At 48.6% G+C, this 25815-nt stretch overlaps 1 protein-coding gene and 1 long non-coding RNA gene across 16 annotated transcripts in view; one reads left to right on the plus strand and one right to left on the minus strand.

Annotated features, from left to right (window-relative positions):
* The window catches only part of LOC129391734 (uncharacterized), a 44468-nt gene extending 35982 nt beyond the window's left edge, over positions 1-8486 (minus strand). For both annotated transcript variants that reach the window (XR_008616382.1, XR_008616383.1), the window contains exon 1: positions 8273-8486. This is a non-coding gene — a long non-coding RNA (uncharacterized lncRNA). The remainder of the gene's footprint in view (positions 1-8272) is intronic.
* ARHGAP36 (Rho GTPase activating protein 36) overlaps positions 1-25815 on the plus strand; it is a 165697-nt gene that overhangs the window by 126145 nt on the left and 13737 nt on the right. Inside the window, exons 1-5 of one of the 14 annotated variants that reach the window (XM_028482756.2) lie at positions 8923-9043; positions 13616-13756; positions 15061-15142; positions 16454-16543; positions 17364-17454. Coding sequence is in view for 1 of the 14 variants with exons in the window: in XM_007105874.2 (XP_007105936.1) it covers positions 8986-9043 (58 nt within the window). In the remaining 13 variants the exon portion in view is untranslated. Of the gene's footprint in view, positions 1-8914; positions 9044-13615; positions 13757-15060; positions 15143-15347; positions 15395-16453; positions 16544-17363; positions 17455-24959; positions 25081-25815 lie in introns of those variants that run through there. The other 13 variants (XM_028482757.2, XM_028482754.2, XM_055081842.1 and 10 more) reach the window with 13 other exon arrangements.

A 25815-nucleotide genomic window follows, 5' to 3' on the forward strand; every position in this document is an offset into this window, starting at 1 on the left:
TTTATTTATGTATATTCTTTTTTCAGTTCGTTCCCATTATAGTTTATTACTGAATATAGTTCCCTGTGCTTTATTTTATATATGGTAGTGTGCATCTGTTAATCCCATACTCCCAACTTATCCCTCCCCCCTTCCCCTTTGATAACCATAAATTAACCTGGGTATGTATCTGGAAAAGATGAAAGCTCTAATTCGAAAAGACACCTGGTACCCCAATGTTCATTGCATCTCTATTTACAATAGCCAGGACATGGAAGCAGCCTAAGTGTCCATTGACATATGAATGGACAAAGAAGATGTGGCACATATATACAATGGAATATTACTCAGCCATAAAAAATGAATGAAATAATGCCATTTGCAGCAACATGGATGGACCTAGAGATTGTCATACTGAGTGAAGTCAGACAGAGAAAGACAAATATTATGTGGTATCGCTTATATGTGAAATCTAAAATATGAAACAAATGAACTTATTTACAAAAGAGAAACAGACTCACAGACACAGAAAACAAACTTATGGTTACCTAAGAGGGACTTTCAATCAATAAGGAAAAAGGGATCATGGGGGAGCAAATGCTGCCAAGTTGTCAAGGGGACTGAGAACTGACAAGGGGCCACTGCATCTAGCCTTGGGAAGCTACGGGGGCCTTCAATAGTGGGCATGGAATGGGAAGAAGTAAAATAGTGAGTGGAGGCAGAGACCATCCATTTGAGAAGTTCTGAAGACCCAAGAGCAGGTAGAGAAAGGCTGAGGGAAAGAATGTGTCTTATGGTGAAGGTTGGGATATGCGTAGGCAGACGGAAGGGGTCAGTGGCAAGGCAGCAGCTGAAGGGACAAGAGAGCGAGAGCCTCTGCTGGCTGAGGTGGCAGCAGCAGGAGGGGCTGAGCATCAGTGAGGAGGGTCCCCGAGAGGGCCCTTCCCACCTTTAAAGTGGGAAGGAAGAACAAAAAACCCAGAGAGGCCAAGGTTCTGCATTCAGTCCTTGAACCTGGCCTTGGACATTAATATCACCACTCCTGACCCCATACCTTTCAGGGCATCTCTCTATCACTGAGTAGATTTGAGGGACAGTCTCTGAGGATAGCAAGGTGTGTGTTGGTGGATATACTGGTAGCTCTCTCTTTAGGGAGGCAGAAGAGAGCCATAGCCCCTGAGCATGGCCCAGCCAGGAGAGCCAGCCATCTATGACCTATACCCATGCCACACAGTCTCTTGGTTCCCAATTTCCTCCCTGAAATCACCACCCCGGAGCCCCCCCTTGAAAACAAAGTCAAGGCCCACAGTCGCACAGAGGCTCGAGTTTTCCTGTTATTCTCTAAGGCACTGGGGGCCCAGAGTCTGTTGAATGCATCATATGGCCTTACTGCCACTTGATCTGGCCCCTGCTAGCACCCCTCCACTCCAGTGTGGCTGTTCTCTGGTCCTAGGCAGTTATCAGCTCAGATAGCCCCTCTTTTCCTTGTCCCTTAGCTTACAGTCTGACAAGTCTCCTGGGATTTGGAAGGCGGACTGGCAGGTCAGTTATAAGCCCTGGGTGCTTGAAAGTAGGAGAGGGTTCTTGGTCCCAGAAGTCAGGAGAGAGGGGCCTTGAGTAGGTGCCAGGCCCAAAACAGCTTGGAAGATAAGGTCAGCCTTTAGCATCTTTAGTTCCGAGGCCAAGTCTGGTGTTCACATACCAGCCCCCACAGTGCCTGGGATGTAGGAATGCAGGGGAGAAGGACACAACTCACTAGCTAGGGAAGACTGGGCTCTGGAGCTAGCCCTGAGTCCTTAAGACTTGAGTTGTCCCAGGGCTGAGTTATAGGGGAGAAAGACTTACTTGCATTCACAAATGGCAATTAACAAAGGAGGTGATTAAAAGTGAGAGAAGCTACAGCCTCAAAGATGTCAGCGGTTGGTGTGCAAGAGAATTTCTTCATTGAATTTTCCTCTGCCCTTCTCCTTCCGCCTTTTCTGCCCTCCCCATTTGCTCTTCTTCCTTCTCCTCTGCTTTCCTCCTGCTTCCTCCATCCACCCCCACCCGCAGCTACTGATGTGATTTCTCATGATCTACAGTCAAATGCCATTAATCCCGACAGGCTCACGAGGGTCTAGCTAAGCTGTCTGATGAACCAATCCTGTGAGCAGACAGACCAGGGGAAGCGGCAGGCAGACCACCCCCCCCACCCCGCCCCCTCAGGTTAATGGAAGCTAAACCAATGAACTAGAGTGGCTGCCCCGAGAATAATCAATAAATCACTCGGGGTCCGGGAGAGGTGGAAAACTCCCCAGCAAACAGTGCTCAGGACATATTGCATGGCCTCCTCTTCCGTGAATGTTCATGGCGCACCAGCCGCACAGGCCTGGCCTGACTCTGCTCTCAAGGTGCTGCTCCCAGATTCCGCCTGGCCCGCCTCGGTTTCAGAGGGAGGTCATTCATTCCAATGGGATGTGACAGGTGCCATCTTCAGGCGCCTGGCTCTGCTCCCAGTGGCAGGGACTCTTGTTGACTGCAAACTCCCCAAGTGCCATGCTGGTCTGAAGAGAGCAAGCCCTGGGATGGGCAGATGACCTTTCAAGAGCCCACGAATCCAAGCTGAGATGACAGTGTGATGTAATGGACCGAGCCCTGACTAGGAGGCTGGACACTTGGCTTCTAGTTCCATTTCAGCCACTAACTTGCTCGGCGATGTTAGGTAAGTCACTTTCCCTCCCTGGATCTCAGTGTCCTCCCTGGGATGTGAGGAGGTTGGGCTGGATTATCTTTAATGACACTTCCAACCCTGATAAGTGAACCCTGCAATTTAAAAAACAAGCAAACTATTTTTGGAAAAATTCCAGCTCTGATTAGATTGTGGGGGAACTCTTTCTCTAGGGCTTCCATTTAGCTGTATTGCCACAAAATCCCTCACCTCAAACTCCCACGCAGTACACGCAGCCATCTTCCCACCACTCAAGCTCCATCTAAGACATCAAAACCAGTCATCGGTCCAGCCTGTCCCTCCTGCTGAGCTAGTTCTGTGCTTGGGGCTGGGACATTCTGAAGGAGTCCCTGTGGGAGGGGATGTGCCACTGACCCCCAGATTTTAGCATAGGCAGGTGGAGTGGCTAACTAGGTTGGAGAGATTTCCCCCAAGTTTGTATTTTCAAACTTTTTAACGTACAGTAAAATTGAAAGAATGACACAAATATTTGTACATACCCTCATTAATAATTTGCCGTATTTGCACACTCTCCCTTCTCTCTTTCCTTCCCCACTCCCTCTCCTATATTGTAGACCTGATGGCACTTCACTTGCAGATACTTCAGCATATATCTCCCAAGAATAAGAATGTCCTTTGCCGGGAGGCATTTAAAGGACCCTACGATGCTCACCTAGGGGAAAGGCTCCAGTCTCTAGAGCCCAAAGGAGATCAAAAAGTATATGAGGTCTAGAGACCAGATTTAAATCTGCATATGGGTAGGGTGAGAAGGAGCTAAGCACAACAGAAGGAGGCACAAACAGTGGTCCAAGTGCAGAATGAACTTGGGCAAGTCACTTCCCTTTCTTGAGCTTCACTTTCTTCATCTATAAAATGGGGATTGTGCTAATCTCTCTCCTGCCAATCTCCCAAGCTGTATGAGGCTCAGATGTGAAAATAGATATGAGAGCACATGGGGACCTGCCACACTTAAACATTTAAGGGCAAGTGATTTACAGAGATGACCTTCAGAGCTAGTAGAGAGCAGGAGCAATAACTTCCCTGGCCCCAGTCCTGGGCGCCTCTGGTAACACATGGAGTCGACAGTCCCCCAGCTCAACCCCCAAACTCTTGTTACTGAAAGCCACAACATTTTCATTTATAATGGAAATTTTCAGTGGCTCACATCTTTTGCAGTTTTTCAAAGGCATAAACACTCACCCCAGTTCTTTCTAGTTCTTTTTTCAGATAACTCCATTTTCTTTTACTGATTACGGCACAAAACTAAAAGATCACCTCTCTACTTTTTCTGCTTTCTGACATTTTCTTCTGCGCTCCCCCTTAACTCCTATTATTCTGCCCCACCCTGTCGAGACTTCTAAGACTTAAAAAATTCTATCATCCTAACTACCCTTAGCTCAAAGAGCAAAATGCTTTACAAAATTAAGTGAGCATTTGGGATTTTTAACTTGATTTTATCTTTTCATTCAACCAGAGGGATATGTGTGTGGGAGATGCACTTGTCAACTAAAAGCAATTTCTCTGCCTCCTCGGGGACCAAAGCGTAATCGTAGCTCCGTCTTCCTGGTGTCAGGATGAAACTTGCATTTTCTTGAGTGGTGTCAGAACACCGACAGACAGCTCCTGGGATCTACTGAGGGGTACTGGAAGGGAGCGGGCAGGGGGGTGAGAGATCTCGAGGCTGGTCTTGGCTCACCTCTCCTCCCCTGGGTGACCTTGGGCTAGTCACTTACTGTCTCTTGCCTCAGCTTGTCTAACTTAAAAAATGGGAATAATTTTCTCCCATTTCTACCTCACAAAGATGGTGCCAGGACCTTGTCAGGCTGTGGTGATACGAAAATGCTTGGAAGTAATAGAGCTGTGGGGAAAAAAATAAAGTGCTGTAAAAGCAGTGTATCCTCGGAAAGCTAAGTAGCTGCAAAGGAACTTCAAGCTTTCTTTGTACAACTCCACTCGAGAAATGAGGAAACCAAGTCTTGGGGTCCTAAGGCTTATAGCTCCCTTTAGAGAACACATATGACCCTATGCTCACCATGTGGACCTTCTGATAGGACTCCTCAAAAGGGGCTGTTGGGAGGCAAGCTTGCTACTCTCCCAATTCGTTCCATGGGCCTGGGGGTAGTTCCCTTTTCATCTCACTCCTGAAATTGCAGAGACCTTCATAGCAACCTGCTGAGGCAGGGGGACAGGGACCCTCATGTCATAGAGGAGGAGTCTGGGGTTCAGGTTGGGAAGCAGACATACTTGCATCCATTCAGCCAGTCAGTCAACATGCCCAGCCTCACTCCTAATATTTTAGCTTCAAATGCCATACTCTTTCCACGGTGCTTCCGCTGCCTCTTGCCTGATGTAAGGACCCCAAGTAGGGAATCCAAGTGAGATAACCTGACTGAAAAATGCCACATAGACATACACAAGGATTCTTAGAAAATCCAAATGCCACTAGACCCTATCAGGAGTCAAGTTTTGAGGTTTGCTCAATTTCTCATGCTACATATTTACCCATACACCCAAAGGAAGTAGAGTGGGGTTAAAGGGATCAAGTTCTCCATAGGGCTGCCCCAGTGTTCCTTGTAGCCGGAGTGCAATGGGAAGAGACAGGGGTGGAGGGTTTTCAGGGAAAGACTTCTTTCCTCTATACTAGAGTTTCTCTAACTTTATTGGGTATAAGAGCCCCCACGGGGAGCGTGTTAAAAATGCTGTTTTCTGGTCCCCACGCCCAGAGATTCTTGTTCAGTGAGTCTGGAGTGGGAGCAGGGGATTTGCATCATTACAGCACATCCCAAGTGATTCTGATGCAGCTGGTCCAAAGGACCATACTTTGGAAAATCCTGGTCCGTGGCCAAGTTTGCAGGCCTTTGATGCTTGGAATCCCATTTAAATAGCAACTGTTTGCCTGGGTGCCAACTACTTTTGAGCTTCAGGAAAAAGACAGAAGATTTGAAACCTTTCTTCTCAAAGTCAGCAAGCCCCCAGCTTGACTTCATCATCGTGCCTTCTTCTCAGCTAGAATATGTTTTCTTCCTGCTAAAGACTTCATGGGAAACAATGACCTAAGTTAGGAGCAGCGTGCTTGGCTTTTCACTGGAATTGCAATGAGACACCCTTAAGAGGCAGCAAGCTGTCAAGCTCTAAGCCCTAAACTATTAGGGTGAGGGCATATATGCCCAATATGCCCCTTGTACACCTTGGTGTGAGGGGTTGCAGGTCCAGGCTAGCAGGTTCTTGGTTGCTCACTTGGGGTGCTAAGGACCTCTGCATTCTTGGAAAGGAGATACCATAACGGGTTATGTGGCCCTGCACAGGACGGGAGTTCTGCATTTTACTCACAGACCAACTTTTAGCTTTCTCTGGGTCACCAAAGCCGGGCCCAGTGTCCTGTACCAAGAGCACAATCCCAGCATAAAGGCCCCAGTCTTTCCCTTACCTAACTTCATCCTTTATTCTGTGGACAAGGTTATAGTTTTTTTTTTTCCCATCAGTAGTATCTTCTAACTCCAGAAAAAGATATATAGAAAAGTTGGAAAATACTAAAATATGGAAATAATAAAACAGTTTAAAATTGCCCATCATTGCATTGCTTAAACAATCACTACTAAGATTCTGGTGTGTTTCATGTTAACACTTTTTTTCTATGTATAAGCTTATCATTTATTTGCACTGTTTATATAACCGTGTGCACACCTTTTGCATTTTGATTATTTTTCACTTAAAATAATCATAAATGTTTTTTTCAGATGATCATATAGGCTTCCAAATTATACATTTAAAAATAATTCATTGAGTGAATCAACATTATATACATAGCTCAATATCTTGCACACAGAGGACATTTAATAAATATTTGTTGACTGAATGGATGGATTGATGGATAAATGCATTCCCCTATTATGTGACATTTAGTTAAGGGTAAATATTTTCAAAGGAAACAACGTTAAGTAAGTAAGTGGCAGAGGAGGTAGGTCAAAGAAAAAGGAGTTGGGGAGAACTGCTAACTTGACTGCTAAATAAAAGTTTTGGAGAGTTCTGAACTCTATATTTCCCCTTTTCTTTTTTCCAAATGAGTAGGCTTTGGTTTGCCAGGAGCTTGTTCACGACTGTTAATATCCCCATTTTACAGATGAGGAAAACTAAGCCTCAGAGAGGTTAAATAATCTTCCTAAGATTACATAGCTAGTATGTAGCACAGTTGGGCCTCCAGTCTAGGTCTGTGAGCATCCTTAGCTGTGTTCCTTTGCTACATCACACCTCCTGCAGAAGAAAAAGTGACCAAGAGGGATAGCGGTCATGAGTTTGTACTTTAGGTAGAGCTATTTTGGAAGCAGAGAAACTTCAGTTACTGAGGGCCATTGGATTGGACTGGGCAGGCAGCCTTTATGCTATGAGGGAGCCCCCCGAAAAAATCTAATTCAGCTGGAAAAAAAAGAAACCCATTGAGACCATTACAAAAGCTGGCGGCGTATACGCTCGTGGGAAGAGGTAAGGCCGAGATTTCAATATCCAGAGCCTGAGACTGGACATTTCTAGATGTCAGACTTGTTTGGCTTGGACGACTGGGTATTTGTACAGCAGAAATTGGTAAAAGAGCAGGTCTGGTGAATGTTTGTTGACTCTGATTGCTTTTAGAAAACAGAGAAAATTGGAAATGATTTAGAAATTGGTGTAAAGGCAGAGAAGTACCATGTTTCCCAGAAAGGAAGGAAAATGAATGGAAGCCCTTTAAACCCTGACTACAGCTCTGCTTTGCTAAGAATTGCATGGTGAAGTACAGGCGATTTTTTCATTTTACGCACCCCTTTTGCTGCATTAATGCTAATATCAGTGGTTAGCAAAGCAAATGTAATAACTGCTCTCCTCAAAGGACTTGTGATTGCAGCTTCCGCTCCTCAAGCCTGCAATCGAGCTGTTGGAAGAGGATTCTTCATATTACTTTCTATCTCCTCACTAGCGTTTTGATCGACAGAGTCCCATTTTCCCAGCGGAGAAAAACAAGGCACAGAGTCATGTTTGTACAATTGCCAGTGGAGAACTGGGGGAGAAATTAATTTGGGGCCCTGAACTTGAATAGGAAAGGAAACTTCGATTAGAAGCCCTTCTTGCTCAATATGGTCCATCTCTGGTGGCTGCTTCTACTGCAGGATTTGGAGGTAGGACTTGTTTACTACCACCAGATCCCCCAAACACTGAACCTATAATGGTATGTGCCCCCATATGTATTTAAAATTTAAAAATACAAAGCCATAAAAGAAGTGCAACGAAATCCAACACAGTACCACCCCCCACATTGAAATATCAAATATCAAATTCTTTCTAAAAATAAAGGTTGGTGCCCCTCCTATGCCAGTGCCCTGAGCAAAAGCATAGGCGGTGGAATCCGTAAGTCAGTGGCAACTGGGGTGCACCCCATATTTATACACATTTGACACCGTGTTCTTTTATCTCAGTTAGGGATCAACCCCCTCAAAACAAAACTTCCCAGGCAGGAGAGCATCTCCCTCTTCCCCGAGGGATCCGCAGGGCAGGAACATTAAAATTACTTTCAACTTCGGGGCCCCTTGGGGAGCAAAACTCTTCTCTCCTACTCACATTTTTGATCCTCGAGAACAGGGCTGTGACGTAACACATCAAATCTGGAGCCACTCACAGCTGAGGTGATGCCTCCCCTAAGACAGGGGGTCCCCAAGGGCTGAGGCAGTGCCTCCCCTTCCGGTTCAGGGCTCCTAAGGCAGACACCACTTCCCGCCTAGATTGGACCTCCTGAAGGCTGAGATGATGCGTCCGCTAAACGTGGGGGTTTCAGGGCTGGAATACAACCTCACGCTCAGATCTGAGGCTCCCAGGGGCAGGTGCACTATCTCGCCCTCAAGTACCAGCTTCTAGGGGACAGGCTTGCTTTTACGTGCCAGAGTAGGGCTCCTGGGGGCAGGGGCCTCCCTTCCCTCTCAGATTCGGGGCTCACCAGGGCAGAGATGGCGTCTCCCCTCAGACTCTGGGCTCCCCGGGATAGGGGCACGGTCCTGCCCTCAGAGTCAGGGCTTCCCGGGGCAGGAGCTGTATCTCGGCCTCCCTCCGCGTGGGGGAAAGGGGCTGCGGGACCAGCGGCCTCTCCTCCGGCGGGAGGGGGGGCTCCCCTGAGGCCCTGCCCCCTTCGTGACATGCCCGAGGTGTCCGGTGACCGAAACACTCTTAGCTGGGTGCAGGGTGCGGCTCAGGGCGTGGTCACCGGGGGCTACTTAGGGTAGCTGGCGCGGGGGCCGGCGCGGAAGCCGGCTGCGAGGCTGCGGCGCCGAGCGCTGGCCATGGCGTGGATGCTGGACTGCCTTTTCGCCTCGGCCTTCGAGCCCCGCCCCCGCCGTGGTGAGTGGGGCCCACCGAGTCGGGGGGCTGGGGTCCTTCGCTGGGGCTGCAGGCGGCTGCAGCCCCGGCCAGGCGCCCCGGGGCTTGGCTCGCCGTCCCTTCGCCTCCCTTCCCGCTGGCTTTTAGCTAATTGTTCCTGGCTCAAGGACTGCCCCGTCGAGGCCCCGCATAAATCACCGGCTTTGCCGGGAACAGCGAGCAATCGCGCTAATGGCTCGGCGGGATGCGGGTCGAGCGCGGGGGCGGAGTCGCTGGCTCAGCTGTCCTCGGGGACAGCTAGAGAGTCGGGGCCAGACGCGTAGGAGCACAGGTCTGAAACCCAAGGGCCCTAAAGGCCCAAGGATGAACGTCCCTGGCCGGGCAGCTAGGGCCCGCGAACCCTGAAGATGGAGGTGGGGGGATCCTTTTGCCTTGAAGCTTGTCCCACCTTGTCCCAATCTCAACTACCGAATATCGGCATGGGTCCCTCAGAGTCATCGAATTCAACCCCTTTATTTAAGAGATGGTGACACTGAAGGCCAGAGATGGCAAAGGCCTGCCCAAGGTCATACAAGGAGTTGGCAGCAAATCTGGCTCTGCTGAGACCCTGCCAATTGCCCACTGCCCCAAAGCTCCCAATGGCAGAGGCCTGGGGTCTTTAGTCCGGGTCTTCCCTTGGGTACTTTGATTATCAGTGCTGTTTTCCCTATCCCTGCGGAGTTGAGGACATAGGTGTGTGAAAGATCACAGCACCACTGTGATACGTGGGTGGCATTTCACCCCCTTCTTGGAAGCGCTTCTATAAAGTACGTTTTGGAAACTGATTTATTTATTTTTCCTCCTTAAAGTTTCAGGAGACTTATCTTTTCCGTTTGAGATTTCCCAGGACCCCCACCCACACTGTCCTTCACTCCCCCTTGGTAGGCCCCACCCCCTCGAGGCTGCCACCTGCCCCCACTGCCACCTGTTTTTCCATAGTCTCCACCTCCAAAATCTATATTGGTGAGAGTGCGTCATTGGTCGCCAGCCATAGACCAAACCTGGGGTTGTCTCCTCTTTCCTCTGCGGGGGAGAAGAGGCAGGGAGAGGAGCGGCCTCAGCAACTTAATTCTGCAGAAACCCATGTTTAGTCCTTGCCAGCCCCAGCACCCTGAGAACCATCCCAGGAGTCTGACCTACTACTAAGGGACTGCAGCATGCTTAGCAAGTTCAAGAGCTGTCTCTGGCAGGCCGCAAGTTCTCTGAGAAAGCAAAAGATCTGCGTACACACAGAGAGTTGTTTGGTTCTGTATATTTTTGCAAGTTTATGTGATCCCGGTGAGTCGAAAAAAATTAAGGGTGTTTTCTAAGATGCCTTTTAAGGCCTTACAGCTCAAACACCCTACCCTTGTAAAGGGGGTAGGGCGAACCATTCCATCCCTGCCTGGCCTGCAAGGCTGTCATGTGACTCCAATGAGATCAAGGCTATGAAGTCTCCTTTATGAATAACCCCATCGGGAAGGGGTCAGTATCACACAAGGAAGCCCATCCCCGTCTAAAAACAGTCATTTCTATTAGAATTAGGAGGCTTTTCCTTAAACTGAACCCAAATCTCTGCTTTTCTGGCTCTGGCACTGACCTTCATGATTCTTCCAAGAGAACACTGCCAGCCCTCTCCATTCCCCCACCCCCACTCACCCCTGTTTTTATCCAGGCCAAACCTCCCCAGTTCCTTCATCTGTTTAACATGGGACATGGCTACAAGGCTCCTACCCGCATCTAGCTGCTCTTCCTTGAGCATGCTCCAAGTTGTGAATGCCCAAAATGACCTGGCCAAAAGAGGATTTCCAGCTGTGTCCCTGTAAATATAGTCCTGGATGGCTGACTTTCCCTCTTTTGGAAGCCCACGTTCACACTCATGGTACACAGACACATAGCCACAAATACACACATACATACACGTTCCCACACCCGCACATGCCCACATACAAAGTCACCAATGCACAAACACGTACTTCACACGCATCACGTGCTTTTCACACACAATGCAACGTAACCACATCACACATGCACGCACTACACACAAATCCTTTGTACACGCTGCGTAGTTCACACACAAATAGCTAATTTATATTGGAAGTACTTTCTTCACCTGAAACTACTCAGGTTTTAAAAAGTAAACTCAAGTTCTTTTCAGAGTCTCCGTTCTGTATTTGGTTGTCTGAATCCAAGTGCAAGACCTTATATTTACTACCGCATTTCCAGTCGGATGAGACCTGTCCCCCTACCTATGCCAGTGGTACACCACTGCCTACCCCAGCTCTATTACTTGTACAGAGCAGCTAATATATGTGAAGTAGTTCCCAGATGCTGGGCCCTAGTCTCAGTCCTTTACGTGTATGATCTCACTTAAGTCACACAGCATCACTTTGAAATAAGTAATTAGTCTTTGGGTACAGTTTTTGACCAGGTAAGAACTCATTCGCTACAACCCTCCCCCCGCCCCGCCAAGAAATGCTGTGCAATATGAAAGGTAACTTTGTGCATAACTATTGATATTCTGTAGGGCTATAATTGCTCTTGGTGCCTCCCTTCAAATGCCTTCCAGAAATCCTCAGGAGTCAGAGGGAGGGAGTAGCTGGCCGATGATTGGGAAGAGTGGGGGAAGTATTCTAAATGTTCCTTCACCCACCCACCCACCTCTTGCTAAGGAGATTGTTGGTACATCAGAACAGTCGTTTGAGGGTTGCAATGGGCAATCGACGACCATATGGAGACATTTGGGAGAGGCATCATTGAGATCTGGGAAGAAGGGGGACCCAGAAAGGTCTTCTTTCCCAGGGAAAGGGACAGCACGACTGACCCACTTGAAATTCTCTCCCCAGTTCACTCCTGGCATTGGATTTAGCCTCAGACAATTGGACTTCTGTAAAGCAGCCAAAACTCTAAAGCTGAAGGGACCCTAGGGCCCACTTTACATACAAATTTGATCTTTTCTTGGGGATGGGACCCAATCGATTCGCTGAGGCCAGGCCTGGTTGAGCTGCACAGGATTATTTCCCAGAGCTGGGGCGAGTTTGCCAATGAGACACCCCACTTCCCTGGTCGTGGCATCAGACTAGCACCCTCATGCACTAATGGCAGGACTTCCCGAAGTTCCTTTGAAAATCATTTGTTTCCACTTCAAAAGGCATTTCTCCATAGGAACAAAACGTGACACTCTACAGAGCTTAGGTTCCTAGGTTAGGCCACGCTTTAGCCACCATAAGGATAGAATGCAGAATCTGTGTGATGAAAACTGGTAGAAAATAATACTCTTGCAAGTGTACCTCAGGCTCCAGCAGTAGAGCTGACATTCATCAAGCTTAAATATCAGATGACAGAAAGCATATTGGGCATTGATAGAGCAGGATACCAGGTCGCTGAGGGTGACGATGGCAACAGGAAAAGCATTCTCCTTCCCTTTTTCACACTTATCAGCCAAGACGACCTAAATGTCCAACTGTAGTGGAATGGTTAAATAAACTATATGACATATCCACTTGTTAGACTAGTCTACATCCATAAAAATGCTGTTCATGGAGAATATGTAGCGACACGGAAAATGGTATGATTTATGTGTCAAATATGCATTTTTAAAAGACTGGAAGAACATTCAGCAACAAGGTAAACTAAGACATCCTTTTAGGTTGCTGGGATAATAGTTATTTTTTTCTCTGTTTCCCCAAATCTCTATTAAGTGTGTTCTTAAATTACTCTTATAATTTAAAGAGGTGTTTCAAAGGCTAACTGAAGGCCTATAGTAATTACAATGATCTAAAATCCCACTATACATAGTTTAATCTAAGGGATTTTTTTCTTCAAATTTTAGTTTAAGTGTAATGACTAAATCAGGTCAGCCAAATGTGATCATGGAATGTCCTCTAACACTGGCTGGGAAAAGGTAGAACTGGATTGAACCTGCTTGTATAGTTTTGCAATAAGCAAGTTTCTTAGCCTCTTTTAAAATAATGTAATAATATCTATATTTCCAGGTTATAAATAATAATCGTTATGATTTTTAGTAACTATTTAGTAATAGTTAAATTATTGTTATTGGAGATATCATTATATTAAGTGCCTTCTATGGTTCATGTATCAAAAGATGTGTTTTAGTCCTTCTTCAAATATTTACTGTGTACCAGTCATCTTACACAAATGATCTCATTTAACTTGCATAACAACTCTTTGAGGTAAGTATTATCATCTTCATTGAAAAGACAGAAACCCAGAGAGGTTCAGTAACTTGCTCACAGCCACACAGTAGCTGGGCAAGGATTACAACCCCTTTTGGTCTGATTTCAAAGCTTGAGTGAGATTAAAAGAAATAACACATGCAAAGCTTCTAGCACTATGCTGATACAGAGCAGACATTTACTAGGTGGTCAGTACAATGCTGATGATGTTCCCTTGCCCAGAGTTTAAATTCTCGTCTTTGATCTGCTTGACTACTTATAGATTCCTTTCTATGGAAAGGTGCACATTTCAATTGAAAGATGCAATGCAAACCCCACCTGTGTCCTTATTGCTGGGGCTCTGAGTCACTAGGAAACGATTTCTGTTTCCTTCTGGCAGTAGCATTTGTTCTCACATGTATCAGCAGAAGTCGGTAGATGGCATGTTTGATGAGCCTTGGCAGCTACTATCACGTCTCAGATACACTTCTTGAGAAACCACGCGGCTTCCTCAGGATAGGCACCTGCTACCCAGCAACTGGTAGGTCCCTGCACTCAGGAATGCTTATTAAATGGCTGGGGCCTATCTTGAACCCCTGTTCCAGCAACTCTCTGTATAGTTTGGCTGACCCTTAATTGTTACCCCTCCCACTTTCCGCCACTAAGCAGGGGCTGCAGGACCTCCTCAGAAGCCCGACAGGGGTAGGAACTAGAGAAGATTTTAAATTCCTAAATCCTCAGAGGGACTCACTAATAGATGATCTTGCATGGTCGAGTCTAGGGTCAATGAGGAGTAGCATGTAGAATGAATAAGAGAGGTGAAGGAGAGGGAGGCATTGAAGGTATCCTCCAGAGACTTGGAGCACCTGATGCCCGGCCTCTCAGAGCTTTTTCTGCCGTGACTCTCAATACTTCTCTACTCTGTAGCCTCTTTATCCCTCCCTGAGATTATATCCACCCCCTACCCTCAACTTCTTAACCTTCACCCACCACTCTCTGCCCAAATGCAGCTTCAGCTTGTAGTGACTTATTTTTGTCTCTAGAGGGAGGCAATAGCATCAGGGAGGAAAGGGCACAGATTGGGGTCTTCTCTTTACCGAAGGGTAGATTTGATTTTCCGTTAACTGCGAACAGATAAATAACAACTAACTGGAACAGTATTTTAGGTGCTGCAAAATATATCTCAGAGAAACATCATCGCTCCCCTCATCTACCCCCCAACCTTGGTGGCTGCTAGAAGAAGGGTGGCCTTGGGAGCCCCTCCTAATTTCTAGGTTAGAGGTAGAAAACAAAAACAAAACAAAAAACCACAACAGCAGTCGTGGGGGCAGTTTAGCCAGGGAATATTTATGCTGTCTCTCTCTTGGGTGCAATGGCACACATTTAAGAGACAGGGTCTGGACTGGGTGTGAAGTGAGGGTTGGGGAGCTCAGTCCATAGTTGGGGTGGGAGGAAGTCTAGATGCTGAGCAGGTAGTTTGAAAGTTTCCTGTATGGAGTATTACGTCTGAAACGTTGGTTTCATTAACACTGCCAGGAGAAACTGCAGAGTGAGAATTGGACTTAGGGTCCAGTTCTTCCGGGCTGCATTAGGCTGATAAAAACATCACCCTAAAAGAAGAGGGGCTATTTCAAGAGTGTCAGACGCAACAGTAATGAGGAAAATTGGCTTGGTCAGTCAGCTTCAGTACCTGAACACCCCGGTTGAGACACTCTGGGCTATATGGGCAGGGCGTGAGCAAAGCAAGAGAGGGAATTAGCCTTTTCTTGAACATTTATTAGACATGTTAGACATTTGGCTGACACTTTCCATATTTTACCTCCTTGTCATCTGAACATGTCTAAGGCAGGTGTTAACAGCTCCAATCTACAGATGAGAAAACTGAGGTTCTGAGAGATGAAGTAACCTTCCCAAGATCACATAGCAAGTAAGTGATGGAGCTGGGATACACACTCAAAGCTGTCTGAAGGTCCTCATCTTTAAAGGGTTTTACTCACATTATTCTTGTGAAGACCAAGGTCTCCCTCTTCAACAAAAATTCACATTTTGGTACCTTGCCTGTAATGGGGGTTATTAAAGCATCTTGGAGCTTTTAGCTTCTTCAAAGTTGAAGTTTGTTCCCCATTTCACAGGTAAGAGTACTGGACTGGAGTGAACCAGACAGTCTTCATGAATTCAGGTGGGACTTACACAAAAGAATTTAGATAGGTGGTCCAGTGGTTGAGTGTACGTGTGTAGGGGCGGGAGGCAGAGGCCTCACAGGACCGACTGTGAGGGCGCGGAAGTGGAGCTGGTATATTCAGAGGAGAGTGAGGAGGTGTCAGACTGGCTCCCAAAGCAGCAGGAAAGCCGAGTGCCTGAGGCCAGGTGCTGGGAGACACCAAAGTTTGCATGAACTTCTGGTACAGATTTACCAAGGGGCTTCAGCTACTCTGTGCCCTGTGTGACTTACACTAGCCTCTCTAGCAACCCCCCACCCTGCACTTAAAAAAAAAAAAAGACTTTCTGGCTATGTAGTAGTTTAGGCAATGCTTCTCCTGCCCACCCAGGATGAGGTGCTGACCCAGGCCCAGCTGGGGGTGAAGCTTTATGGATGTTACAGCTGCTTCTCCTCCGCACACCAGGCTCATTTGTGCCAGTTGAAAGGGCACAATAATAACAGTAGCAATTTAAATCGAGCTCCTCGCTTTCCGCTTTCCCCCCTGAAAAGTGGCGAAGTGACTCACCACTGTTGAATTGTCCCTCTCTATCCACTCCCTGACCTCTTTGCGGCAGTCTAGGCTGGTTCCCTGGGGGCTGAGCTGGAAGTCCGTTCTTCTAGCGGCCCTTTAGCTGTGATGGAGCCAACCCCCCAATAAATGCGTTCCCCCCAAATGCGATGTATTGTTTTAATTTGAAATTCTCAGATGAGGCTGCTTGGAAGGCATTAGAGCAGCATGAACCCATTAGGTAAGCACAGTTCTCCCTGCCAAACATGAATAATACAAAATGGGACCCGTTCAGGAACCTTTTGAGGGGGCTCTGCTTGTTTTTCTATATGCAGTTTCATACGGAGATGACCGGTCTGCTTGAAATTTACTACATACCAGCTTCTGGTGGTAATGCCGTAAAAATAGGTCCAGGGGAGCTGTGAAATCATTCCCTTACTCCATCCTGACCCCTCACCCCCATCCCCATCCATACCCAATTCCCCTGACCCCATGGCTAGAAAATGCTCATTCTCTGCTCTTTCTTTCAGCACCAGCCTAAGGAGAGCTCCCAGAACTGGAGGTGGTGAGGTGCTTATGAGCCTAGAGTAATTAAAGATTTTGAGGTGTCAACAAAGCAGGTAATTAGGTGGAGAAGGTATCGGATGTCTGAGAGACAAAGAAAGTAATTACGCTGAGCACTCTTGGTGCCTGTCAGTAAACTCCAAAGAAAGATTTGTTGGGAAGTGATACTGTTTGATAGAGACTTCAATGCCTAGCAGAAGTGAGGGACTCTTGGTGAGGCTGCCTGGAACAGAAGAAAGGTTTAGGGAGCTTGGCAAACCTGGATTCAAATACCAGCTCTGCCTCCCACTGGCTGTGTGACCCTGGAGAAGTTACTTAACTCCTCTGAGTGTGATTTGTGATGTGCAAAATATTGATAAGTCATAGCTCTAATTACCTCATTAGGTCATTGTGAAGACTCAAGGAGATAATGCGTGTAACAGCACTAGCACAATGCCTGGTATACAATAAGTGCTTAATAAATGGTAACATTATTATCATGATCATTATTATTATTATTCTTACTATATACCAGGCATTCTCTACAGGAGCCCAGAGTTTAAAAGGAGAGACAAATAATCGCAGTTATGTATGATCGTGTCATGAGAAGTATGAAGAGTGTTACTATGATGGCTCAAAGGAGGGAGCCCTCAGCTGGGAGGGAGGGGTACAGAAAAGCAGAGAAAGTTTTGTGACTCCTGAGTTAGGTCTTAAAAAAATACGTAGGAGTTTGTCATGAGGCCCAGGGGGGAAAGGGATTCCAGGCAAGTGTATCTGCCCACACAAAGCCAAAGAGGTGTGAAACAGCCAAGCCTTGAGCTAATAGTTGGGCTTTGCTGGGCACGAACTGGGATCTCCTGGGGGAGGGGGGGAATCAGTGACCAAGAATCTTTCCAGTTTATTCCCACCAGCCCCTGAACCGCGCCTTAGGCGCCCTACCTGGCCAATCACGTGCGACGCCCTCCTCTTCTTTCCTCTAAGCAGTCAGGTAAGCTCACACCCAGCCCCCAGCGGGCCTGGTGCGCACAGCGGGGGGTCAGCGGACCCAGACCCGGCAGATCAGGCCAAGGGGAGACTGTGCCCAGGTCGCGGGCCCCTATCTCCTTCCTCGTCTCAGTCCTGGTGCAAAGCCCCCCTCCACCCCCAATTAAAAAAAAAAACACCAAGCACACAGCCACTTGGGTTCTTTAGACAACCCCGCGCTCTCTCACACGCCACACCCGTAAACTTACGCTGCGACCCCCCCCTCCAAGACACACACGGTCTTCAGCCCTCCATCCTAGCACATACATTGGCTGCATGCGTCCCCAGCACACACATGAATACATCACACCCAGACACACACAGACACTGCACCCTCACACACACAAACCTCTGAACACACACGCCTTAAGTAAGCTCACATATAAAGACACCTTGCTCACAAACACACCCAGTACCCACCACAACCACCACCGCCCGTAAACCCACATTGACACAGCACAGCTAAGGGTAAGCACACACCAAACAAGTATATACACACAAGCTTCAAAGGGCACACACACACACACACACACACTGCATACACATGCACGACCACAAACGCCGGCAGAAACACACATCGAACACACCCATATCCAGACCGCACCCACATAGTCACATTGCCATCGGGCAGAAACATACAACCTACAAACGTGCACACACAAACACCGCACAAACACACGCTCCACGTCCGAGCGCAAACCAAATACGCTTCACACCCAGCACTCGGACTAAAACATGCAACACGCACACACACCCCACACCCGGCCACACACGGAACTCACAGGCGAACCGCACTTGCGCGCGCGCACACACGCGTACATGCATACATACATACACATACAGCCCGCCCCCTCCTTCCCGCAGGGCGGAAGAGAAGGGGGCGAGGATGGGAGGAGGGGGAAGAAAGGAGGGGGGGATGGGCGGGCGAGGCGCTGCGAGCACAGACGCTCTTTTCCCTTTGACCTGGGGTGTTGTTCCCATTAACCCGCCTGTTCCCCATTCCCGAGCAAAGGGAGTGAGTGAGTCGGGTCCAGACGGGATCCAGTCAGAACCCGGGAAAACTGGAAGGGCTGGGGAATCCGCCGGCGGGCGGAGGGCACGTGAGCTGCAGCCGGGACCCTGACTCTGCGTTGGTCGACCCTGCCGGAGGCTCCTCCCCCAAGCCGCCTCCCTCTCAGACCCCTTCGCAGCTTTGACCTCTGCTTCCCACCGCGGGGGGGGAGGCGGCGGAGGGGGTGGGGGCTTCTTCCTCTCCTACCCGAGAGAGTGAGCAACTGTTACGGGTGGAAAGCTTTACTGGTTCAAGAAGTAAGGAGCTTAGATCTGCAGAAATGCTTTTTGCGAAACCTGTGCTAATCTAGTTTGAAGACGTCTCCTAATAGAGAGCTCACTATTTTGCAAAGCAACTAATTTTTACATAAAAGGCAATGGTTATTAGAAATCACCGACACCGCGCTGGACACATAGTAGGGCGTTATGAGTGTTCCTCCTTCCCGCTTTTGTCAACGAATCTGGCAGGGCTATCTGCAGCCCAGCACCAGCCCGCGACAGCTCTGGGGCAGTCGGTGAGCTTTTTCTCGCACGCAAGCCCTCCGGAGAGCAGCCGCCTTGGCCAGGGAGCCACCGGCGGCAGGGGGCGGTAGAGTCGCTTAGGGTGCTTTGCACGTCTGGCGGCATAGCCCCCGCGGGACAGTCTGAGGTCCCCTCCCTCTGTGGCGGGCTACAGGGGTCACTCTAGAATACTCCGCGGCCAGATGAACATCTGGCTCCTGTCCTCCGGCTGCCTCCTTTCTGTAGAGATGGACAGCGGGTGAAGGAGAGGAGGAGGAAGGGGACTTCCGCCTGAGGCGGCGCACTGTGTGAAGCGCCTTGCGGTGCAAAGTGCGCAAGCTTCGGAGTCGGTATAGGTTCGAATCCCAGCTCTACCACTTCGCAGCTGACTACCTTGGCAGGTCACTGTCTTAAGTTGCGGGGTGGGTGTGAAATTTAAAGGAGGAAATATATGTAAAGTGCTAATTCCAGTTAAAATTCAAAAGATGTACATTCCCTTCCATTCCCTCTCCTTAACCCTCACCAAGGGTAAAGATTTGGGAGTCTGGGGAAGAGGGGGATCAGAGGCCAGAGATATGGCCACCAGGTAATGCCTCTGAGCCAGAAGATGGACAGAGGTTCAGTTAGCACTCAATTTCTTAAGCAATGTGCTGTATTTAAGGGAAATGCCTGCACCAGTGATTTCAGTGATGCCACTCACTAGGCACAAGACATTTCAGTTCACAGCCCCAGTCCTTGGGGCTGCAGTGAGGCCACTCCGCCCATCACCTCACCTCTCACAGGGACTTCCTCAATCATTCCCACCCCCACCCCAAATTCTTCTCCCCCTTTCCAAGTTGCTGAGTTATTTTTTAATTGTAATGAACACTCATTGGATGCCAGGGACATCTCCTCTTACCTTATGCTTTGCCAGTGCCTAGCACAGTGCCAGATACAGCACAGGCTGTATACATGCGGCAAAGTGATGCCCTGGGTGAAATCCCTTGGAAACAGACTTAAGGGCACATAAGGAGTTATCATAAGGAATTGAGAGAGAGAGGATTCCAATAGCAGCACCCCAGGCACCGTGGGGAATGGAAGGCAGTGGCTTTTGAATAGGGGTCTCTTCCATTCCTCCTCAAAGCCCTCCAGGCCTAAGCTTCCCTGGAAGGGGGTTGTCTCACTGTGGCTGAGGCTTCTGCAGTCAGTTAGGAGGAGAGCCTCTTTCCTAGAGGGCAGAGGCCCTGGCCAGCTAGAGGGTGAGTCACTATCTCAGAGCTGGGCGGCCGAGGTGGCACTAAAGTGACAATGAATTAGTCCAAGATGGCAAGGGGGTATTACCTGAGTGATGATCAGAAAGAGGATAAAGCAGAAGCCTGAGCCCTTGAGGCTGGGATTAAGTGGTAGAATGTCTATATGCTTAAACATAGTCAGCACCTAGCCCCCCTCCACACTTCTACTCCTCCAAGTCCCAAAGGACAGCCAGGCAGCTTCTTAGAGGAGGAAGTGGAGTGGAAATCATCCTTTGGGAGACCTGGGTTCCAATCCTGACTTGGATACTTGCTGTATAACCTTGGGCAAGCCCTTTTCCTTCCTGTTCTCAACACCAGAAGGAAGTTAAGTGGGCAAGGGGCTCTGTGCTGGGCCCTGTGCTAAGTATTTTACCAGCGTTATTTCACACACTGTTCCCCATAGTACTATGTGGTGAGCATTTATTCCGCTATTTTGCAGTTGAGAAAACTGAGGCTGAGTGATATTCAATCTTCTACTTCCTAATATATCATGCAGTCTTTATGTATTTATGTTACCAAGGCAATCACTGTAACTCAAGCCAATAACCTGCCAGTCCTCTGCCTAAATTGGCTCGTTATGCACTCAGGTTCAAATCATGTCTCCTGGCTGCCCCCAACACCAACCCGTGTTGCTTTCAAGGCAGTTGGCTACCTGGGTGGGTTTCTCTTTTCATCTTCGGTGACACCCACCTACCCCCAGTTCAGATCTTTCCCTGGCATCTCAGCATAAGATCCCACATTAGAAAGCAAGCATCACCAGAAAGATGCACCCCAGTATCAGTCCCTTATCACAAGGGTGGGGGATCTGGCTGCAAGATGTTGCAGTGAGGAAGGGGAGCAGAGCTGCCAGGGCCAGAAGGAGGGGCTGCATAAAAAACCAAGAGGAGAGAGAGAGAGAATGCCAGGGACAAATTGGACCAGCCTCAAACTGCTGCCCCCTCCCTTTCTCCCCCTCTCCTGATCTGGTGCTCTAGAATGTATAAAGGGGCAGCACCCAGCCCATTTTCAGCAGGTGGAGAGGGAGAGATCCTCTCCTTCAAAGGAAGGGAAAACCACCCTGAGCATTCAGATTACATTCCTGTGTTGGGTAAGATTTAGTTAATTACTGAGGGGTGGGGGCAGGCAAGAGGAGCAGGGGAAAGGGGGCGCCTTCTTGGTAGTGCTGGCGCTGAGGTGGTACTTCTAGTGAAAAGAGCGCCACCCATGCTGCTGTCAGAGCCAGAAGCTCTCTCCCTTTGCTAGGGGTTAAGAGAGACTTGCCACTGGCCTTCTGGATCTCATTTCCAAGCCAGATCCGTATGAGCCACATCGCTGAGCCTTTGGGGAATAAGTCCATGTCTTCCTTGGCTGCCTCAGTACCTACCCTGGCCTCCCCCTCCCCCTCCCCTTCTTTCCTCCTCTCCTTTGCCTACGCTCTGCTACTTCTGATTCCTTCTTGCTGGGCTAAACCAGAGCCTCTGACATTCTTGATTCTCTTCTCCTCTTCCTTCTCCATGCAGTCAACAGCACTCTCCCTTCATCCACTTACTTCATCCAGGAGAGGACAAAATTCAACTGGGAGGGAGTGTAATTGTGTATTTGAAATTCTCCCCACTTGAGATCTTGTGCTTATAACCCCGTATTGCCCTTGTTGCGTCAGATGAGAATATTTTGTGCTTGTGAATAATACATTTTTGCTTGGCTGAATAGTGATTTGAATATATGATTGTTGGGCTGCAGATTAGAAGAAGGCATTTTTGGAAGCAGTATTAGAAGGTAAGGTGGTTTGGGCAGGTGTGAATGGCCTTCTGACTTCTCCAGGTGCCAAGAAGATAGAAAAAGAAAGATGAAGACTATACTAGTGTGTGTGTGTGTGTGTGTGTGTGTGTGTGTGTGTGCGCGCGCGCGCGTGTGTGCGTGTGTGCGTGTGTGTGTGTTGGGGATGGGTTACTGAGACCGTTCTCATCCAGATAGGTAGAGGGATTCTGTTTTCTCTTGTTGTTCATTGAACTCTGAACAAAATGGTCTTCCTTGTCTCTGAGTTTGGAAGATCAGAGGCCCTCGACAAGATGGCGAACAAGGAGCAGGGAGATTGAGGGAAGGAGGGGCAGGGAGTCGTTCCTTGTGAGTCCTTGTGTGCAAAGGGAGGCCACCTGCCCTTCAATGCCATACTAGTCAGGGCAGAAGGGAAGTGATGAGGGGTAACAAAAAGTGTGCTGAGCGGGGTTCCAGGAGTTTTGGGCCTCCCTTTTGGCTCTGCCACTATTTAGCTCAATGCCCTTTGGTAAGTTTCTTATCCATCTGAACCTCCACCTCCGCCTTTCCTTCACCTGTAATGTGAGATTGTGTAGCATGGCCAACGGAAGAGAAAGGGAGCCCTCAAAGGAAGGGACCCTTGGGCTGAATCTTGAAAGAGAAATCAGCTTTGAGTAAAGGGAGGGATGATTGTGGGGTGCGATTAGGAACAGTGTGGGAGTAGCCCCGGGACTTTAGCAGACAGGTATGCGTAAGGCACTGAGTTGGCTGCTGCGTAGAAAATTGCTATGAATCAGCTCCTGCCCCACCGCGGGAGCTTGAGAGACAGAGTGGGGGAATCTGAGCGGCAGAGCTAAGCGCTCGCAGTGCCTGCAGCTCGTCCCAGGACGGGTCGTAGTCGCGCCGCAGGACTGACCAGCGGGTCACGCAGCCATTTATTCCCTGGCCGGACCAGGAGAGTCGCCAAGAGGTAGTGCAGGGGCAGGGCTCCAGGGGCCTGAGTGCAGCCCCTCGAGGGGCTGAGTGGGAGGTGAGTGCCCTCCAAGCGGAGCGCCCGACGTGCGGGAGGGAGGGGAAGCCTGCGGGTCCTGGACTAGGTGCCCAGCTTTTCGCGTTCAATGGCTCAAACGTGGTGCACGCAAGAAAGATTGCGTTTTTCAAATTCTCGGCAGCGGCAAGCAGCAAGAGTGGTTTTTGCGCGCGGCGGGGCTTTGCCTAACTTTGCAGGTTCTGCGCGCTCTTGAGCCACGGAGGGGCGAGACGCAAGGGGCGCAACCCCGCCTGACCACGCTCCGCAGCGGCAACCTGTGGCCCGGGACAACCCTTCGAGGGGAGGGCGCAAAGTCTTGGCTGGCCGGTCCCTGTCCCTTTCCCCCTCACCCTGCTGCCCCTCCCTTCACCTTCACCTAGCTCTGGGTAGAGGGCAGACTACCGGGCTAGGGCTCCATTAGGGAGGGAGAGGGAGACCCGCTTAGACCCACTCTCCACTCTGGCGCCCAGAAACCTGCAGAGGGGCAGGGCTGCTCTCTCTTTCCAGCTGTGGACAGTGGCCACAACGTGGCCCTGTGTCCTGGAGGTGGCTAAGTCCTGTAGAAGAATCAAGGACTAGGCAGAAGTGAGGACTGTGTCTCTACCGTGTTCTTAGATAAACCGGATAATAATAGATGACACTGGTTGTGTTTGGGGGCTTGGAGATGCTCACAGACTTGCCCAAGGCCACTCAGCTGCTTAGTAACTAGGCAGACCTCCTGACTCCTGGTCTAGGGTTTTTGTTTGTTTGTTTCTTTTGTCTTTTTTGCACTGCGTCATAGCCAAGACAGTGGTCTAATTTTGAAGGAGGATAGATACAGGTAGGTAGACATTGATTTTTTTTAAAAAAATGCGTTTATTTAATAAATGTAGTTTTAAAATACCATTCCTATCATGAAAACTATCAGGAAAACATCTCCCACAGCCCCAATTCCCTATGACAGCCATTCAGACAGGGTTTTGAAAAAGAAAACTGCAGAAAATTGAATGCTTCTTGGGGGAGATACAATCAAAGGAGAAGGGAAGCAGGTGGGAGTGGGGGAACAAAGGTGAAAGGGAGGTAACTCTCAGCACAGATTTGGAGAACAACTTTATTCTGAAGGTTTCCTTGACAGATCTCTGTCCAGATGGTTTGGGGAAGTGTCCCTACTGGTCTTTCCTCTCTCGTGCCCACTCTGTAGAAACCCCAGCTGTGGTCTAGAGGGGCAAATGTTTGATGGTTCTTTCTTTAATTCAGAGTCTCCTCCTCCCCTCTGTTGTAGCAAATACATTGGGTAAGTCTATTCTGTGTGTGTGTGTGTGTGTGTGTGTGTGTGTATGTATGTGAGATGAAATGTGTGTGTCTGAAAGGGAATATGTCTTAAAGAAGGGGGCTTGGGACCAGGGGAGTTGAGAAGATGGGAAAAATGAATCAGAGTTTACCGAATGCATACTATAAACCTACAGCTGAATAAGGGTCTGAGTGGTGCTGGTGGACCTGAAGAAATAGTCAATTCTTCACATTCCTTAAAGGAACAAAGGAGAGGAAGTGTATTTAAATGAGGGCAGGGAAGGATGATGTTAGACCCATGTCAGACTCTTGACATTTATGTGACCTCCAACTAGGCTGTCAGACCCCAAGGACAGGAACTGTGACTTTCCACTCCAGATGGCTGCCCCCTTTTCTCCACCATCCCTAACATGGATGGCTTGCACACTGTGCTGAGGAAACCAAAGGTAGGGACTAAATCCCTTTTGTGGGCCAGTTAACTCTTTTCTACATTTCAGAGCCTAGACTGATCCCCCCAACCCCCACCGTTAGTTGCCTGGCATTCCTGATCATGAAAGACCCAGTGAAGAAACAGTTCAACTCAGCCCCTCTGAAAGTGAGCTACCTGCTGACAGGATGTGGTACCCACTTTTACCTTCTATGGATGGTGCAAGGGCATTCTTCAGTGGGGGCACTGCCTGCTTCATTCCAGATAGCAGCACTTCTGCTCAGTCTTCCTTTCAAATATGACTCTCAGGTATTTGGCGGGGGCGGGGGCGGGGGGGACAATCCCTCACCTTGGTACAGCACTGTACCCTTTGGAGGATTCTTTCATGTCACCCTGTCTTTTATTTAATCTTTACCATAGCCACACCTGCTAGATATCATGGTTTTTACTTTGTGAGGTGATGGAACTGAGGCTCACAAAAGTGAGATGATTAGCTCTAAGTGACTTGGTTGGTGAGTGTGTGAACTTACAGGTGATAAGGCTAGGATTTGAACCCAAGTTCTAGTCCATATCTCAGGACCTTTTCAGGATGCCATGCTGTCGGCTTGGGGAGTGAGCTGAGGCAAGAGACGTGATGGGAGGAATGCATAGTGCTTTTGGTGCTTTTCTCCTCTGTTCACTCCTCTTCTCTACCTTTCATAATAGTGTTTTTCAAAACCACATATATCTGTATCTTTCTATCTATCATTATCTACCTATCTTATTTACCTATCGTATCTTTCCTCTTCTCCTTCTTCTTCTTCTTCTTCTTCTATCTATCTATCTATCTATCTATCCTGTCTATCAATCATCTACCTTCATTCCCATTTCCCAAGAATTGTGTGTATAAAGAAAGACCTCAAAATCTAGCCATCTCCTTAGGAAAGAAAATAATCTTGACTCAGGCCATCCCAGTTCCAGGCAGCAGATGTTGGTGATGTATACCAAGGAATACCGTGGTTTGGTGGGAAGGGCAAGACCAGGCCTAGGGATAGTCTAGTTCCC

Source organism: Physeter macrocephalus, chromosome 21, assembly GCF_002837175.3.
Source record: "Physeter macrocephalus isolate SW-GA chromosome 21, ASM283717v5, whole genome shotgun sequence".
NCBI classification, from domain to species: domain Eukaryota; kingdom Metazoa; phylum Chordata; class Mammalia; order Artiodactyla; family Physeteridae; genus Physeter; species Physeter macrocephalus.